The 16,872-nt window shown below is 43.7% G+C and overlaps 1 protein-coding gene across 1 annotated transcript in view; it reads right to left on the bottom strand.

Moving 5' to 3' along the window:
* The window catches only part of TPH2 (tryptophan hydroxylase 2), a 252,840-nt gene that overhangs the window by 221,214 nt on the left and 14,754 nt on the right, over positions 1–16,872 (bottom strand). The window contains exon 2 of the mRNA XM_083182554.1: positions 4,007–4,147. Coding sequence (XP_083038680.1) covers positions 4,007–4,147 — 141 coding nt within the window. The remainder of the gene's footprint in view (positions 1–4,006; positions 4,148–16,872) is intronic.

Here is a 16,872-nt window from a genome sequence, read left to right as displayed (position 1 = left end):
TACAGTAAGTTGCACTTTTGGGGGCATTGCTTAAGGGACACTACAAGTGGCGGTATGTGGGGGCATTACGCATAATGTGTGGCTTAATGTGTAAGGGGCATTATGTGTGTAGCATCATGTGTAAGGGGCATTATGTGTGCAGCATCATGTGTAAGGGGCATTATGTGTGCAGCATCATGTGTAATGGGTACTATGGTGCATGGCATCATGTGTAATGGGTACTGTGTTGTGTGGTATCATGTGTAATGGGTACTATGGTGTGCGGCATCATGTGTAATGGGTACTATGGTGTGTGGCATCATGTGTAATGGGTACTATGGTGCCATCAAGCAAGAACCCCCTAGCAATGAGCACGTAGGTAAGCAGCACTTATGTGGCAAATATGTAATGGGCATTACGGTTTGTTAATAGTATGTAATGGGCATCATGATGTGTGGCACAATGTGTAATGGGCATTATGGTGTGTGGCCTTATTTGTAATTGGCATTACGGCGTGTGGCTTTATGTGTAATGGGTATTACGGAGTTTGCTAAAATGTGTAATGGGCATTACTGTGGGGGTTATTCTAGTCCATTCTTTCTGACAAAATCCTTCTTAGATGGACAAAACCATGTGCACTGCGGGTGGGGCAGATGTAACTTGTGCAGAGAGAATTAGATTTGGGTGTGGTTTTTCTTCAAAGTGAGATCTATATTGAAGTGTAAAATCATGCAGTCAGTATTTTACCTGCACAGAAACAAAATAACTCACCCAAATCTAATTCTCTCTGCACATGTTACATCTGCCCCCCTGCAGTGCACATGGTTTTGTCCATCTAAGAAGGATTTTGTCAGAAAGAATGAACTAGAATAAACCCCTGTGTATGGTCTAAAGTGTAATACCACACCCCATTTTGTGATGCCACGCCTCATTCCCATGAGGCCATACCCCCTTTTTCTGCACGGCTGCGCCACGGAAAGGTCCCCCTGCTTTTATGTCTAGATCTGGGACCACCCATTACCATAATTCTAGATTCGCCTATGAGTAGCACCTTGTCCTGCCTTTTGTCAGCAGCCACTAATCTGCTTTCCCTCTAAAGAACTCTGCCCTTAAGGTAAGCCAGCAAAGCTATCTCACAGCTAGGGTCTGTGCCACAAATATTCCTTATCACATCTATCATTCCATGTAGCCATATAAACTTTTCCTATTAACATAGAAAGAAAATGTTAAATACAATATATGCTCTAAAGTTCACTGTGACATGCCTCTTCATTAACCAATCTTTAGAAAATACTATATGCAATGTCAGTTAATTTACATTTTTTCAACAACTTTCCTATGCACCTCTTATAATGTTTCCTTTCTTCCTCTCATCTTACTACAGAATTATTCCTCTTTTTCCTCACATCCACTACAGTGTCTACTCACCTGGAGAATAGAGGGTAGATTTTCTGAAACTTCTAAAAGGGTAAAAACTGGAAGCTTTTCCATTCCGACCATTCCTGCTCTTATTTAAAAATGCCCTAGATCAGCAGTTCTCAAACTGTGGGTCCTGTACCCAAAGTGGGTCCTGACCTTCTTAGTATGGGGTCGCAACTCCATGTTGCTGACCACCAGGCTGATTACTTTTTTAATCTCAGTCAGTGATTCAAGGAGTCTGAGAAATCTGTTGAATTGTCTGTTGTTTTAGACTCCTTACATCATTTTGTGCCTCCACAATGCTGTCATGCATGTGCTGTCTGCTGAGGGTGCCGGATGACTGCCCGACAATCAGGATCCCGACTGAGAGGGGCTATTCTCCCTTATTGAAAACCACGACCCCCATAGAGGGAGAATAGAAATTGTGGCAAGTGAAGCGAGCCACTCTGCTCGTAACATGTTGCGTGCAACGAGTACGCAGTGTGGCGTGCATATCAAGCCCGCAGCATGGCATGCTCATCGAGCCCACAGCATGACATGTGCATTGAGCCTGCAGCGTGGCCGCGCAGTGAGTCCGCAAGGCTTCTTTGCTCCTATCGGAGCTCTGGCAGTCAGGATTCTGATGTCAGTATACTGACTGTCAGGATCCCGATTGTCGGGCAGTCGTACCACACCCATCTGCTGAATACCCATGTAATGTGATGACCTTCTGCAGTAACTTGCTGGGGTCCCATAATTATTTTTATTTTCTGACGGGGTCCCAGAGCAAAATAGTTTGAGGACCCTGCCTAGATAAATGCTAACTAGAATTTGATTTGTTACTTATTTGCCACTATTCCTTTTTACAAGTTATAGAAAACATTGCATTAGATAATAACTTGTTTGTAGTTAAAGGCAACAGACAAAATGGTTACAGGAAGCTTATGGACTGGTGTTAGCAGGGTGTTTGTAGGAAAGGCAGAGCCGGCCCTAGCCTAAATGATGCCCTAGGCAAGATTTTGGCTGGTGCCCCCTAGCACCGCCACTAGTTCCGCCTCTGACCCTGCTCCCCTTTCCCAGCACCATCAACCCTCATCATAGCAGTCATCATTTTGGTGCTCCTACCCGCAATATTTTAAATAGAAACAGTGCACACATTTGGTGCTCAGCCCAAACAGGGGTGTGTTCTTGCTGGGAAGGGGCATGGCCACACAATAGTACCCCCAATTCAAATTATGCCACACAGTAGTGCAACTTTATTCACATTATATAATGCGATGGTGTCCCTTATTCACGTTACATCACACAGTAGTACCACTTTTACCTTATGTACATTTCTCCTCACATTATTCAAATTATACCCTTAGAAAAAAATCCTGAGAAAATATTGTATTTTAAGCACCTTCATGGCCACACTGCAACCCAGCACAAAGCAGGGTGTGCTGGGCAGAGGAGAAGAGCTGCAGCTGCTGCTGTCACTTAAGAGGAGGGAGCCCGGGGGCCCCCACTGGGCCGTTCCATCAGACTTTGGCCTGGGTAATTTGTACCCCCTACCCCTTTCTCTCTGTACCCCTGATAATACCACACAGTAATGCCCCTTACACATGACACACATTATTAATGTCCTTATAACCATAATGCCCCTTACACATTATGCCAACCTTTATTAATGCCCTTCATACACATAATGACACACATAATGCCCCTTACACATATGTTGCACATTATTAATGCCCTTATACACATGACACACATAATACCCCTTATACATATGTTGCACATTATTAATACCCTTATACACATGACACACATAATGTTTGTTACACATACTGTATGTCGCACATTATTAATGCATGTATACATGACACACATAATGCCCCTTACAGATATTGCGAACACTATTGCACAACCAACCCTCCCGCAGACAGCACTCGCACAGCCACTGTGACCTCTACCTCTGCTTGGATACAGATGTTTCCTCATACATCTTGACTCAATAAGCCATGCAGCTCCTGGCCAGTTCTGCTAACGTTGGGTGCCATTTTTGATGAAAATGTATCTTATTTGCATTGTTATAACCAGCACACACAAGGAGCTTCCGATGATTCAAATGCTATGCGGCATGCCTATATTCTGTGTGCGACTGTGGCTGTGCCTGCATACGGAATGCTATCTTACAGTGATTTCTATGAATACACTATTTCATGTGCAGATTCAGCCTCACTCACACACAGAATATAGGCATGCTGCATATCATTTTAATCAGCAGAAGCTGCTGATGCCCCTAGGCATTCCAAATGCCCTAGGCAATTGCCTAGTTTGCCTATGCCTAAGACCGGCTCTGAGGAAAGGTATATACAGAATTATAGCATTTGTTTATTTGCTTCCATGATTGCAGTCAGTATGCTAACAAGCATGGAACCACTCATCTGTCAACGCTATTGTCTATGAAAGTACACTATAATAATAGCAGAGAATAATAACATATTTCTGAGCAAAATATTCTTCCATGTAAGAGAACATGTATAATAGCTAGCAATTTACTCTAGTTATGCGTGTTTTTATGTGAGCAATGAGTGTCATTTTTTTTTTGTACAAGCCACAAATAAAACCAGGTTTGAAAACTTACCTTAAAGATTTTTAAATTTTGTAATAAACCTCCAACTTCATTTTTCAATGTGAGGACAACTGCTGTTCTTTCTATTTCAGCAGCTGGTTCAGCTTTGCTACATTTGTTCTCATTAATTCTCACAGCATTCAATTTGTCTCGCTGTAAAAAATAAAAATAATAATAATACATTGATTGAAAGATGGCAAGCCCAATTTTAAATAAAGAAGTAAATGGTTATATAATACAGAAATGTAACGGACAAATTGCAATGTTCTGAATACAATTACTTCTCTCAGTCTAAGGATAACAGGTCGTTTATTCATGTGTACTGTATGTCAAACATACAAACTTTTCTTTTTTTTCTTTTACAGCGTACATTCATAAAGAGTAATTTCAGTAAACTTTATTTAGGTTAACATTTTCAGTAAACCTTTTAAAATCATGTCCCAACACAACATCTTGCTGTTCTCAGAAAATCATACCGCCTTACTGTAGGTGAGTAGTTTCCAAACTCAGTCCTCAACGAACCCCCACAGTGCATGTTCCATGTAGCCTCACAGAATTGCATGTGAAATAATTAGATCCACCTCTGGTCCTTTTAAAACGTGTTAATGTGTAATGAGTACACCTGTGCACCTACCGCAGGGATGGGGAACCTTTGGCCGTCCAGCTATTGTTGAACTACACATCCCAACATGCCCTGCTTTTGCTATTCGGCCATGCTAAAACTGTTGCAGGGCAAGATTCCCCATCCCTTACCTACTGGATGGTCTGGAAAATATGAACTGCTGAAGGTCCTTGAGGAGAGGAGCTTGGAAAGCACTGCTCTAGGTGATAAAGTCCCCATTTTTGGCAATGAGAAGCCAGCAAAGTTTTTTTGGCCTTTCCAGGATAGTAATACATATGCACTTATGGCTTATGCACATGGACATTTAACAGTAACCATTTCCAGCAACGTAAGATATTGAGTATATGCTGGACCTTGCAGGATAGACAAATAACAGTATATAATAGTGGTACAATTGTTATTAATACATTTGTAATGATATCCTTAAGTCTATCCCATGCATATTTAAATTGCTCTACTGTCTTAGCCTCTACCACCTCTGATGGGAGGCTATTCCACTTGTCCACTAGCCTTTCTGCAAAGTAATTTTTCCTCAGATTTCCCCTGAACCAACCACCCTCCAGTTTTAGTGCACGTTCTAATACTTCCCTTTATTTGAAAAAATGATTCCCTCCTTGTTAAAACCCTTAAGATATTTGACATTTTCTATCATATCCCCTTTCCCTTCTCTGCACCAAACTATACATATTACATTAGAGATGTGTGGATTCCCCAGATCTGAGCCCGCACGGATGTCATTAATCTGAGCCCGGATCCGAGCAGCGCTCGGAGCTTCCCGCTTGTCTCGGATCCGGGCGCACGGGTCAAAACGTCATTGCCCGGCGTCGGATACTCGCGAGATCACGGAACCCTTAAATTCCGCAATCTTGCGCCGCCATCTTCACTCCAGTCTCCAGAGGAGGGTGGGGAAGGGTGTGCTGCTGTGTATGGTCTCTGCTGGGGCCCGTGCTGCTGTGTACTGTGTCTCTCCTCTCTGCTCAGTGTTCAAGACAGTAACATCACCATTGCAAAGACGACTGGTGCTGTGTACTGTCTCTCCTTTGTGCTGGGGCCTGCCTCTGCTGAGTCTGCAGTGCTCCTGTATAGTCAGTCACAGTGTGATAGTCCACTGGTGCTGCTCGTGCCCCTGCCTGCCCTGCACTGCCTAGTGGCTGCTGCCAGTATAAACCTACAATTCATTAATTCCAGTCTGCTCTCTGCTGTTGCCACTGGCTAGTGGCTACCAGTACCTATTGCAGTATATAATTCCAATGTGCTGTTGCCCCTGGCGACCATACCTATCACAGTATATAATTCCAGTTTGCTGTTGCCACTGCCTACCAGTATTTATCGCAGTATATAATTCCACTTTGCTGTTGCCGCTGGCTACCAGTATTATTTATCGCAGTATATAACTCCAGTCGGCTGTTGGCGCTGGCTACCAGTATTTATCGCAGTATATAACTCCAGTCGGCTGTTGCTGCTGGCTACCAGTATTTATCGCAGTATATAATTCCAGTCTGCTGTTGCCAATGCCTACCAGTATTTATCGCTGTATATAATTCCAGTCTGCTGTTGCCGCTGGCTACCAGTATTTATCGCAGTACATAATTTAATTTGGCTGTTGCCGCTGGCTACCAGTATTTATTGCAGTATATAATTCCAATTTGCTGTTGCCCCTGGCTACCAGTATCATTTATCGCAGTATATAATTCCAGTTGGCTGTTGCCGCTGGCTACCAGTATTTATTGCAGTGTATAATTCCAATTTGCTGTTGCCCCTGGCTACCAGTATCATTTAACGCAGTATATAATTCCAGTTGGCAGTTGCCGCTGGCTACCAGTATTTATTGCAGTATATAATTCCAATTTGCTGTTGCCTCTGGCTACCAGTATCATTTATCGCAGTATATAATTCCAGTCGGCTGTTGCCACTGGCTACCAGTATTTATCGCAGTATATAATTCCAGTTTTCTGTTGCCGCTGCCTACCAGTATTTATCCCAGTATATAATTCCAGTCTGCTTTTGCCGCTGGCTACTGTAATTTATCGCAGTATATAATGCAGTCGGCTGTTGTCGCTGGCTACCAGTATATATTGCAGTATATAATTCCAGTCGGCTATTGCCGCTGGCTACCAGTATTTATTGCAGTATATAATTCCAGTCGGCTATTGCCACTGGCTACCAGTATTTATCGCAGTATATAATTCCAGTTTGATGTTGCCGCTGGCTACCAGTACCAATCGCAGTATATAATTCCAGTCTGCTGTTGCCGCTGGCTTTCAGTACCTATTGCAGTATATAATTGCAGTCGGCTGGGGCCTACTGACACTAGTGGTGCTGTCCTGTGGCATAACTTAACAAAAATAATGGAGATCCAAAATATGGAGGATAAAAAAATAGGGAAAGATGAAGAGCCGCTTTCTCGTAGTTCTGAAGCTGCTGCCACTTGTCATGACTACATAGACTATGAAATGCCATCAACGTCGTCTGCCAAGGCCGATGCCCAGTGTGAAAGCAGAGGGCATGTAAAATCGAACCTAAAGTTCGGTAAAAGGATTAGAAAATGTAAATGTAATTTGTTGGAAGAGAAAGGTAAACTTGCCAATATGCCATTTACGACACGGAGCAGCAAGTAACGGCTAAGTCCATGGCCTAAGTGCCTGACTAGCGGTTCAGCTTCACATGACGATCAAAAATCCTCCTCCTCTCCCCCCGCCCTATAGTAAATTTAAGAGAGTTAAGCTGACACTGACTAAAAAAACACAGCAAACAACTCTGCCTTCCAGTGGAGTAAGTTCGTCCCAGGTGCCCAGAGGCAAGAAAAATATTAGTGCCCCCCACACACACCTAATATAAATGTATATATGTATGTATATTATGTTTAAAAGCAAGAATGTGTGAAGTCTATGGTCCTGCTAGGAGGGGGAGTCAACCTCAGAAGCAATATTGAAGGCTTTCAATTAACTGATGCAAATTTGCAGGAGAGGAGAGGTGCCCCCTTGGGAGCAGGAGCCCGGCGGCAGATGACTCCATTGCCTCCCAGAGTTACGCCTCTGCTGCCTTCTAAAGACATATCACAAATCCCCAAGGAGAGTCCAAGGGTGTTGCTGTTGCTGCTGCTGGGAGTCGGTCATCATCCCATTGGGAGCATTTCTGCCCACCCTCATTGGGACATTTACACCCCACAACCATCCATCTACTAGTGGGAAGTATCGTTTGGAAACACCTCCAGTGGCCACGGAACTTATACCATTCTTCCACGCCACATACTAGAGAGGATCTACTACAAATTGGCTGAGTGCTCCACTTCTATCCAACAGCCCATCAGGGCCCAGCATTGCCTCTCCTTCAAATATTTGGGAGAACTTTCCTGATTCACTGGACACCGCACACTCCAATCTACTCACAGCAGGACGACAACTGAGCTCATTACCATATACCAACATCTATACCATACATTCAACTGCTCAGTACTTTTTCATGCAGAGTAACCACACAAGATCCAGCAGGCAGAGGGGGAAATTTGCTAAAGGAAATTTGTAAAAAAAATAGGTGTATTTGTATCCAGAAATACACTTATTTTTGACATTTACTATCCTGAAAATACGGCAATTCGTAGTCGTATTGATGTGCTATCAATATGAATATGAATGGCCGTATTTTCGGGATAGTAAATGTCAAAAATAAGTGTATTTCTGGATACAAATACACCTATTTTTTACAAATTTCCTTTAGTAAATTTCCCCCAGAGTATTTTATTATAAATTTTTTATTATATATATATTATTGTTCATGTACATGCTATTTTGCATTTGATTTTACTAAAATATATACAGGTTGTTTAACCATTTAATAAAATTGTCTGTAAAGATCATCCAATCTTCAAATATATTCTTTCATAATCACCCCTATTTAGCGCTGCCACAGAACCTTGTTCTGACCCCCTTTGCTTTCTTGTTTTCAACGGGTACAACTAACCCGCTAGTGCAGCTGCCCCCACTCATCTCCAGCGCCCCTTGGTGGACATTCCCGCACAGTGCCCACCTATTCTTGTTTTTTACTTTGGTGACAGCATCCAAGTAGACAGTCCTTACCTGTACTGGCAGGAAAAAAGGCAGTTTGGAAGCCCCTGTACAAACTGGCTCTATTTTACCTGAGTTGTCCCCACTCCAGTGTGTACTCCGAAAGAGTTTTTAGTGCAGCGGGGAACCTGGTCAATGACCGGCAAAGGAGGTTGCTTCCGCAAAATGTGGAGAAGATGATGTCCTATATTCTGGTAGTCTGCCACTGCAGCTCTCACCCTGCATTATTCTGTGAGTCTGTCACTGCTGCTCTCACCCTGCATTATTCTGGGAGTCTGCCACTGCAGCTCTCGCCCTGCATTATTTCGGGAGTCTGCCACTGCTGCTCTCACCGTGCATTATTCTGGGAGTCTGCCACTGCAGCTCTCACCCTGCATTATTCTGGGAGTCTGCCACTGCAGCTCTCACCCTGCATTATTTCGGGAGTCTGCCACTGCAACTCTCACCCTGCATTATTCTGGGAGTCCGTCGATGCCGCTCTCACCCTGCATCACACAACCAGATGCAGTCGGAAGACAGCCTAAGTGACAGGAGCATTTCTGCCACTGCCTGCAGAATGCTGCCGAATAGCCCACTGCTCCTCGGCTGGTGGTAAACAACACGATCAATCCAGATAGTGGTTTTATTAGATATTTAACTGATAAAAACAGATATGCTGCACGAAATGCCCACTGCTCCTCGGCTGCACATCGTAAACACGATCAAACCAGATAGGGGTCTTATTAGATATTTAAATGATAAAAACAGATATGCTGCTCGAAATGCCCACTGCTCCTCGGCTTCACATCGTAAACACGATCAAGCCAGCTAAAGGTCTTATTGGGTATTAAACTGAACACGTACGATTAGGAAGGAAGCCCCCGGTTTCTGAACAAGTATACAGCTCCAACCCAGGGGTAAAAGTGGTCCTAGAGAGGTGGGGGAACTCTTTTCCATCTGCCACCTAGTAATTAATTACCCCCCTCCCCTCCACCCATTAGGCAATGTTTTGAGAGATTACTGGTAATAATCCCACAGTTGAGCAATCAGATTATTATATGGATCGCTTTTCATTATTATATGAATGATGCACTATTCTTTTTTATCATTGCTTCTTTTATTGTGGGTGGGCCCAGTGGCAATTTCATCTTGCACCTCTTTGGCCATTATGTGCTTTTTGGGGTCTAGTTAATTTTTTTAGCTGGTTTATTGGGTACACACTTGCAGAACAAGTCAGTGCTACACGGAATGCCCAGTTTTTATGCTTTTAAAAAAAAAAAATCAGAACCCAAAACGTTTAGGGGGTGTTTTGGCAAAACCCATTAGAACCCAAAACCTGAAGGTACAGATGGGGCATCTTTGCAGGGGATGGGGATGGCAATGGCGACGCCAGCCGCCATCCCCCACCAGCCACCATCTGTATAGCGAGAAGGGGACGCGTGCGCACGAGAGGCGCGTGTGTCCCGCTTCCAGCGCTTCCCCCGGGTCACCGCCGGCTTGTCGGCGGTCACCCGGGGTCCCCGCCACCTGCCCGCACCCCCCCCCCTAACCCTGTCCGTCTCCCTGAAGCGGAGATGGACAGGGTTCCCGTCGCCCCGCCGACGGAGATTGAGAAGCGCGTCTCAGTCAGATGGCGAGCCAGGCTGCTGGCGGATCGCCAGCGGTGACGTTCTGGCGATTCGCCAGCAAAGAAGAGCCCGGCCCCATCAGTAATCAGAACCCAAAATGCAAAAAGTGGCCGGTGCACATCCCTATATTATATCATAGTTTAGGCTGAAAAAGACTTATGTCCATCAAGTTCAAACTTTGGTTAGTGCTGGATATGTTCTATTTGTTATACCCCTATATATGAATTGTGTGTTTTGATTTCACTTCGGACAAGTTACAATTGTTGAGTGTACCCTTGGATATTTTTAACCAATAAATGTCTATCCAACCCTATTTTAAATGTATTTATTGTGTCTGCTGGCACCACCTCTCCAGGAAGAGATCCATAGTTTAATTGCCCTGACCGTAAAAAAATGTTTCCATCTAAGGGTACAAAATCTTCTCTCTTTTAGTCCAAATGCATTCCCACATGTCCTAGACTTCTTCCTTAAAGCAGAATTGCACTCCAAATTCTAGATGTGGCCTAACCAGTGCCTTGTAAAGTGGAATTACATTCACATCCCTAGCTTCCATTACCCTTTTTATACAGGCTAGTATCCTGTTGCCATTGAGCACTACACTACACTTGACAATTTGTTGTCAATTTGAACTACAGTAGTTCCTTTCCCAATTCTGATTTATCCAATGCCATCCTGCTTCGATTATAACTAGCACATTGGTTATATCTCCCAATATGCATAACCTTGCATACATCAACATTAAACCTTTGACCGGCAAAGGAGGTTGCTTCCGCAAAATGTGGAGAAGATGATGTCCTATATTCTGGTAGTCTGCCACTGCAGCTCTCACCCTGCATTATTCTGTGAGTCTGTCACTGCTGCTCTCACCCTGCATTATTCTGGGAGTCTGCCACTGCAGCTCTCGCCCTGAATTATTTCGGGAGTCTGCCACTGCTGCTCTCACCGTGCATTATTCTGGGAGTCTGCCACTGCAGCTCTCACCCTGCATTATTCTGGGAGTCTGCCACTGCAGCTCTCACCCTGCATTATTTCGGGAGTCTGCCACTGCAACTCTCACCCTGCATTATTCTGGGAGTCCGTCGATGCCGCTCTCACCCTGCATCACACAACCAGATGCAGTCGGAAGACAGCCTAAGTGACAGGAGCATTTCTGCCACTGCCTGCAGAATGCTGCCGAATAGCCCACTGCTCCTCGGCTGGTGGTAAACAACACGATCAATCCAGATAGTGGTTTTATTAGATATTTAACTGATAAAAACAGATATGCTGCACGAAATGCCCACTGCTCCTCGGCTGCACATCGTAAACACGATCAAACCAGATAGGGGTCTTATTAGATATTTAAATGATAAAAACAGATATGCTGCTCGAAATGCCCACTGCTCCTCGACTGCACATCGTAAACACGATCAAGCCAGCTAAAGGTCTTATTGGGTATTAAACTGAACACGTACGATTAGGAAGGAAGCCCCCGGTTTCTGAACAAGTATACAGCTCCAACCCAGGGGTAAAAGTGGTCCTAGAGAGGTGGGGGAACTCTTTTCCATCTGCCACCTAGTAATTAATTACCCCCCTCCCCTCCACCCATTAGGCAATGTTTTGAGAGATTACTGGTAATAATCCCACAGTTGAGCAATCAGATTATTATATGGATCGCTTTTCATTATTATATGAATGATGCACTATTCTTTTTTATCATTGCTTCTTTTATTGTGGGTGGGCCCAGTGGCAATTTCATCTTGCACCTCTTTGGCCATTATGTGCTTTTTGGGGTCTAGTTAATTTTTTTAGCTGGTTTATTGGGTACACACTTGCAGAACAAGTCAGTGCTACACGGAATGCCCAGTTTTTATGCTTTTAAAAAAAAAAAATCAGAACCCAAAACGTTTAGGGGGTGTTTTGGCAAAACCCATTAGAACCCAAAACCTGAAGGTACAGATGGGGCATCTTTGCAGGGGATGGCAATGGCGACGCCAGCCGCCATCCCCCACCAGCCACCATCTGTATAGCGAGAAGGGGACGCGTGCGCACGAGAGGCGCGTGTGTCCCGCTTCCAGCGCTTCCCCCGGGTCACCGCCGGCTTGTCGGCGGTCACCCGGGGTCCCCGCCACCTGCCCGCACCCCCCCCCCTAACCCTGTCCGTCTCCCTGAAGCGGAGATGGACAGGGTTCCCGTCGCCCCGCCGACGGAGATTGAGAAGCGCGTCTCAGTCAGATGGCGAGCCAGGCTGCTGGCGGATCGCCAGCGGTGACGTTCTGGCGATTCGCCAGCAAAGAAGAGCCCGGCCCCATCAGTAATCAGAACCCAAAATGCAAAAAGTGGCCGGTGCACATCCCTATATTATATCATAGTTTAGGCTGAAAAAGACTTATGTCCATCAAGTTCAAACTTTGGTTAGTGCTGGATATGTTCTATTTGTTATACCCCTATATATGAATTGTGTGTTTTTATTTCACTTCGGACAAGTTACAATTGTTGAGTGTACCCTTGGATATTTTTAACCAATAAATGTCTATCCAACCCTATTTTAAATGTATTTATTGTGTCTGCTGGCACCACCTCTCCAGGAAGAGTTCCATAGTTTAATTGCCCTGACCGTAAAAAAATGTTTCCATCTAAGGGTACAAAATCTTCTCTCTTTTAGTCCAAATGCATTCCCACATGTCCTAGACTACTTCCTTAAAGCAGAATTGCACTCCAAATTCTAGATGTGGCCTAACCAGTGCCTTGTAAAGTGGAATTACATTCACATCCCTAGCTTCCATTACCCTTTTTATACAGGCTAGTATCCTGTTGCCATTGAGCACTACACTACACTTGACAATTTGTTGTCAATTTGAACTACAGTACAGTAGTTCCTTTCCCAATTCTGATTTACCCAATGCCATCCTGCTTCGATTATAACTAGCACATTGGTTATATCTCCCAATATGCATAACCTTGCATACATCAACATTAAACCTCAATTTCCAATTTTTCACCCACTTATATAAGTTTATTTAGTTCGCTCTGGAGCGTGATGGATTCCTCCATTTTAATTGAGATTGTTTAGTCTATTCAGGGTAAGTTTTGTGATGTAGGCCATGTGCCATTTTAGTTACCCTTTTTTGTATCATCTCTAATGTATTTATGTACTTTTGGAGATATTGCCTCCAGAACTGGACACAGTATTCTAGACATACAGTGGCATTATTACTTATTTCTTTATGCTGCTGATTCCTCTCCCTACTGTATGCACCCAAGCATCTGACTTGCCTTCTTCATTGCTTTGTTACATTGCCTACCTGTCTTTAAGTCACCTGAAATAGTGACACCTAGATCCCTATACTCCTCAGTAGTTTCCAGTTTAGTACCATTAATACTATATTTAGTCTTTGGATTTTTGGGACCCAAGTACATGATTTTGCATTGTTTTGTCATTAAACTGTAGTTGACATGCTCTTGACCATTTCTGTAGTCTACCTAGATAACAATCATTTGTTTTACCCCTCCTGGAATGTCTACCATGTTGCCATCTGAAAAAAGGCATATTTTCCCTTCAGTACCATTTGCAATGTCAGCAATAAAGATATTAAAAAGTACTGGTCAAAGTACAGATTTATGGTGCACTTCACTCACAGCATTACCCTCCTGTGAATACAGTCCACTTATTACAACTTTGTGTTTTCTATCCTGCAGCCATGATCTTATCCATTCAACCATCTATGTATGCAATCGGTACTTGTGTATTATCAGGGCGCCCGCGAAATGGGACAAAAATCGGCCGCAAATCGCATGCAAAAATCGGATGCGATTTTTGGCCGATTTTTCGCGTTTTCCGGCCGAATTGCATGCTATTCCATCATTCACACCTTGCACACCCCCCGATTTCCATCGTAGTGCATTGCATCACATGCAATATAGCGGTATGCAATACATGCCATGCGATGCGATTCTATTTTTAATTGTACAAGCACCCTGATGGGTGCTTACAATGTTAAATGCACCCCCATTGTCAATGCCAACCCCACTTTCAACACCAACCCAAAGCGTGGAGTTGATATTAGATAGTGTGGCGAGCGCGAAGCGTCGTGAGCGCAGCGAGCCCTGCGAGGGGACGCGGAATACATGTAAAGTAATCTGCGTCTGCTCGCCACGCTTCGGGCTCGGTGGCTCGCTGCGCTCACCACACTATCAAAAATCAACTCCACGCCGACGTGGATAGTGGGGGTATGAAAAGGTCGGAGGACACGTACCGCTGTGCTCGCCACGCTTCGGGTTGGCGTTGATAGTGGGGGTATCGTTGACAATGGGGGTGCATTTAACATTGCAAATCGCATCGCATACCATCGCATAGTACCTGTCCGAAAATCGGCAAAAAAATGCATAGCAGATCGAATCGGACAAAAATCGTCCGCAAATCGGCCGATAGATCGGATGCGATATCGTATACGATTTACATTACATCGGTCGCCCTGATTATACACAAGTACAATGCAATCTTATGCTTTCAAGTTTATTTAGCAGTCTGTAAAGTGGGACAGTGCCAAAAGCCTTACTAAAGTCTAGATAAGCTATATCTATGCCCCCCATATCTATTACTTTAGTCACCCAATCAAAAAAGTAAACAATGTTTGTTTGACATGATTTCCCCTGAGTAGATTCATGCTGTTTAGGATCATGTAGATTTCACCAAGTGGACTGAAAATTAGTGCACTGCATCCCCTAACATGGCTCACTACACTCACTATGCTTCCGGCCAGGTGCTATGCTCCACTACCATTGTGCTTGGCACACTTTTACTGGAATCCATGTGCATGGAAGTATGCAAAAATTACAAAAAGCTCATGTTGACTTTTTCATGCGTTGACCATTGTTAAGGTTTTGTTTGTGTTGACTTTTTGTTTATGTCAACTTTGTGCATGTCGACCATACTGTATTTACCTATTGACTGTCAACTTAGACAATGTCAACCTATCAAATGGATACCAATAAATGGAGTCTGTAGATGTTATATAGGGCCTGATTCAGGTCCCGATGTTCAGTACTGCACCCAATTGGTACTGTGTATGTGCAGTATTAGTTTGCAGCATAATTCACAGATCGGCAGCCGACTGTCAATGATTAATAGTCTGCTGCCATTTGGGGGGTGATGGCCACTGTTTCCAAAAATGGAGGCTTGTGGGGAGGGGTTTGACTAGGCCATGATCTCTGTAGGATGATGGAGACTTCTTGGCCACTTGGTGGGTCATGCAGCCACCCGATGGCATCGCAGATGATGCAGCTCTGATCAACAGGCTAGTGCTTACATGGAAGCAGCAGCGATAGCTACTAGAACCACATCTGAATCAGGCCCATAGCCTGTAGAACATCCTGAGAGCAATGCAGAATTGAAAATGAAACATTAGTAAATGGCTCAAAAGAAATGTCACAAAACATAAAAAAACTTTTTGGAATGTTAGATTTTCTAACAAGTCATCATTAGCATGTAGTTGCACCTCTCTATAGCGGGTTTAAAAGATATTCCAACCAAGAGATGCATTTGGGAGTTCTGAGTGGCTTGCACTGGTGTGAACTTTGCCTATCAGTCATAAAGGCTGATGCATCCAAAGTGATATAACTCTACATAGCATAGCCACATTTGTTTTGTGCGCAGAACAAATTCATGTAATTGAAAATGGCCATACATTTAAGTCTGCAGCAGCCTCCTTATGCATAATTCTAAGAAGTGATCCATTCAGCGTACATCTCCTGCCTGCCTCTTAGCCCTACCGCATAGGGCAGTGGTTCCCAAGTACCCCCAACAGTGCATGTTTTCCAGGTCTCCACACAGAATCACAAGTGAATAATTAGCTCCACCTGTGATCTTTTAAAATGTGACTGAATAATGAGTGCACCTTTGCACCTGCCAGGTGACCTAGAAAACATGAACTGTTGGGGGTACTCGACCAGGATTAGGAACCACTGACATAGGTCATAGGTAAAGGCACTTCTTTGGAATGGAGTTAATGTCTTTGTGATTTAATTTAAACATGTAATGAAATTAAGTAAAATTATGCAAGATCCATTGTCAAAAAATCCTCATGACCAAGGAGAAAGTACAGTATGAGTTAAAGAAAAAGGGTCTGCAACAGGTACTCTCTGTAACTAGAACTTGAGAGTGACCCCAACAGAGACCAGAGGACATTGGCATGACTGTTTACAGGATTTAGGAATCCATAAATAATATTCCGATGGAAGAGGTTTCAGGCAGTGGCATGCAATTTCTACTCTGTACATAAGGGAGGCTGAGTGAGTAGATATTAATTCTGCGTGTTGGCTAGACATATTAGCAGAAGATCTCGGTAGCTCCCACAGCTCATGTACATCATTTTTGACAGAATTTCGGTTCCCATCCGTTCCCATCTTGCTTGCACCACTAATAGCTGTCATAAACGCTTCTCTGACGTTCTTCAGCTTCTGCACTGACATTTCCAATTTTATACAGGCATTTATTCTTGCTTTAGTTCTCTGATAATCTTAGCATAAAAATGTTAGTTTGACATTATACAATGAATGTTGTAACCTTTAATATATTGTACAATTCCTTGCAAGGATTTAAACAAT

Source organism: Crinia signifera, chromosome 4, assembly GCF_055691185.1.
Source record: "Crinia signifera chromosome 4, ASM5569118v1, whole genome shotgun sequence".
NCBI lineage: Eukaryota > Metazoa > Chordata > Amphibia > Anura > Myobatrachidae > Crinia > Crinia signifera.
Note: the sequence above shows the minus strand (reverse complement) of the source record. Positions and strands in the feature narration are given on the sequence as shown.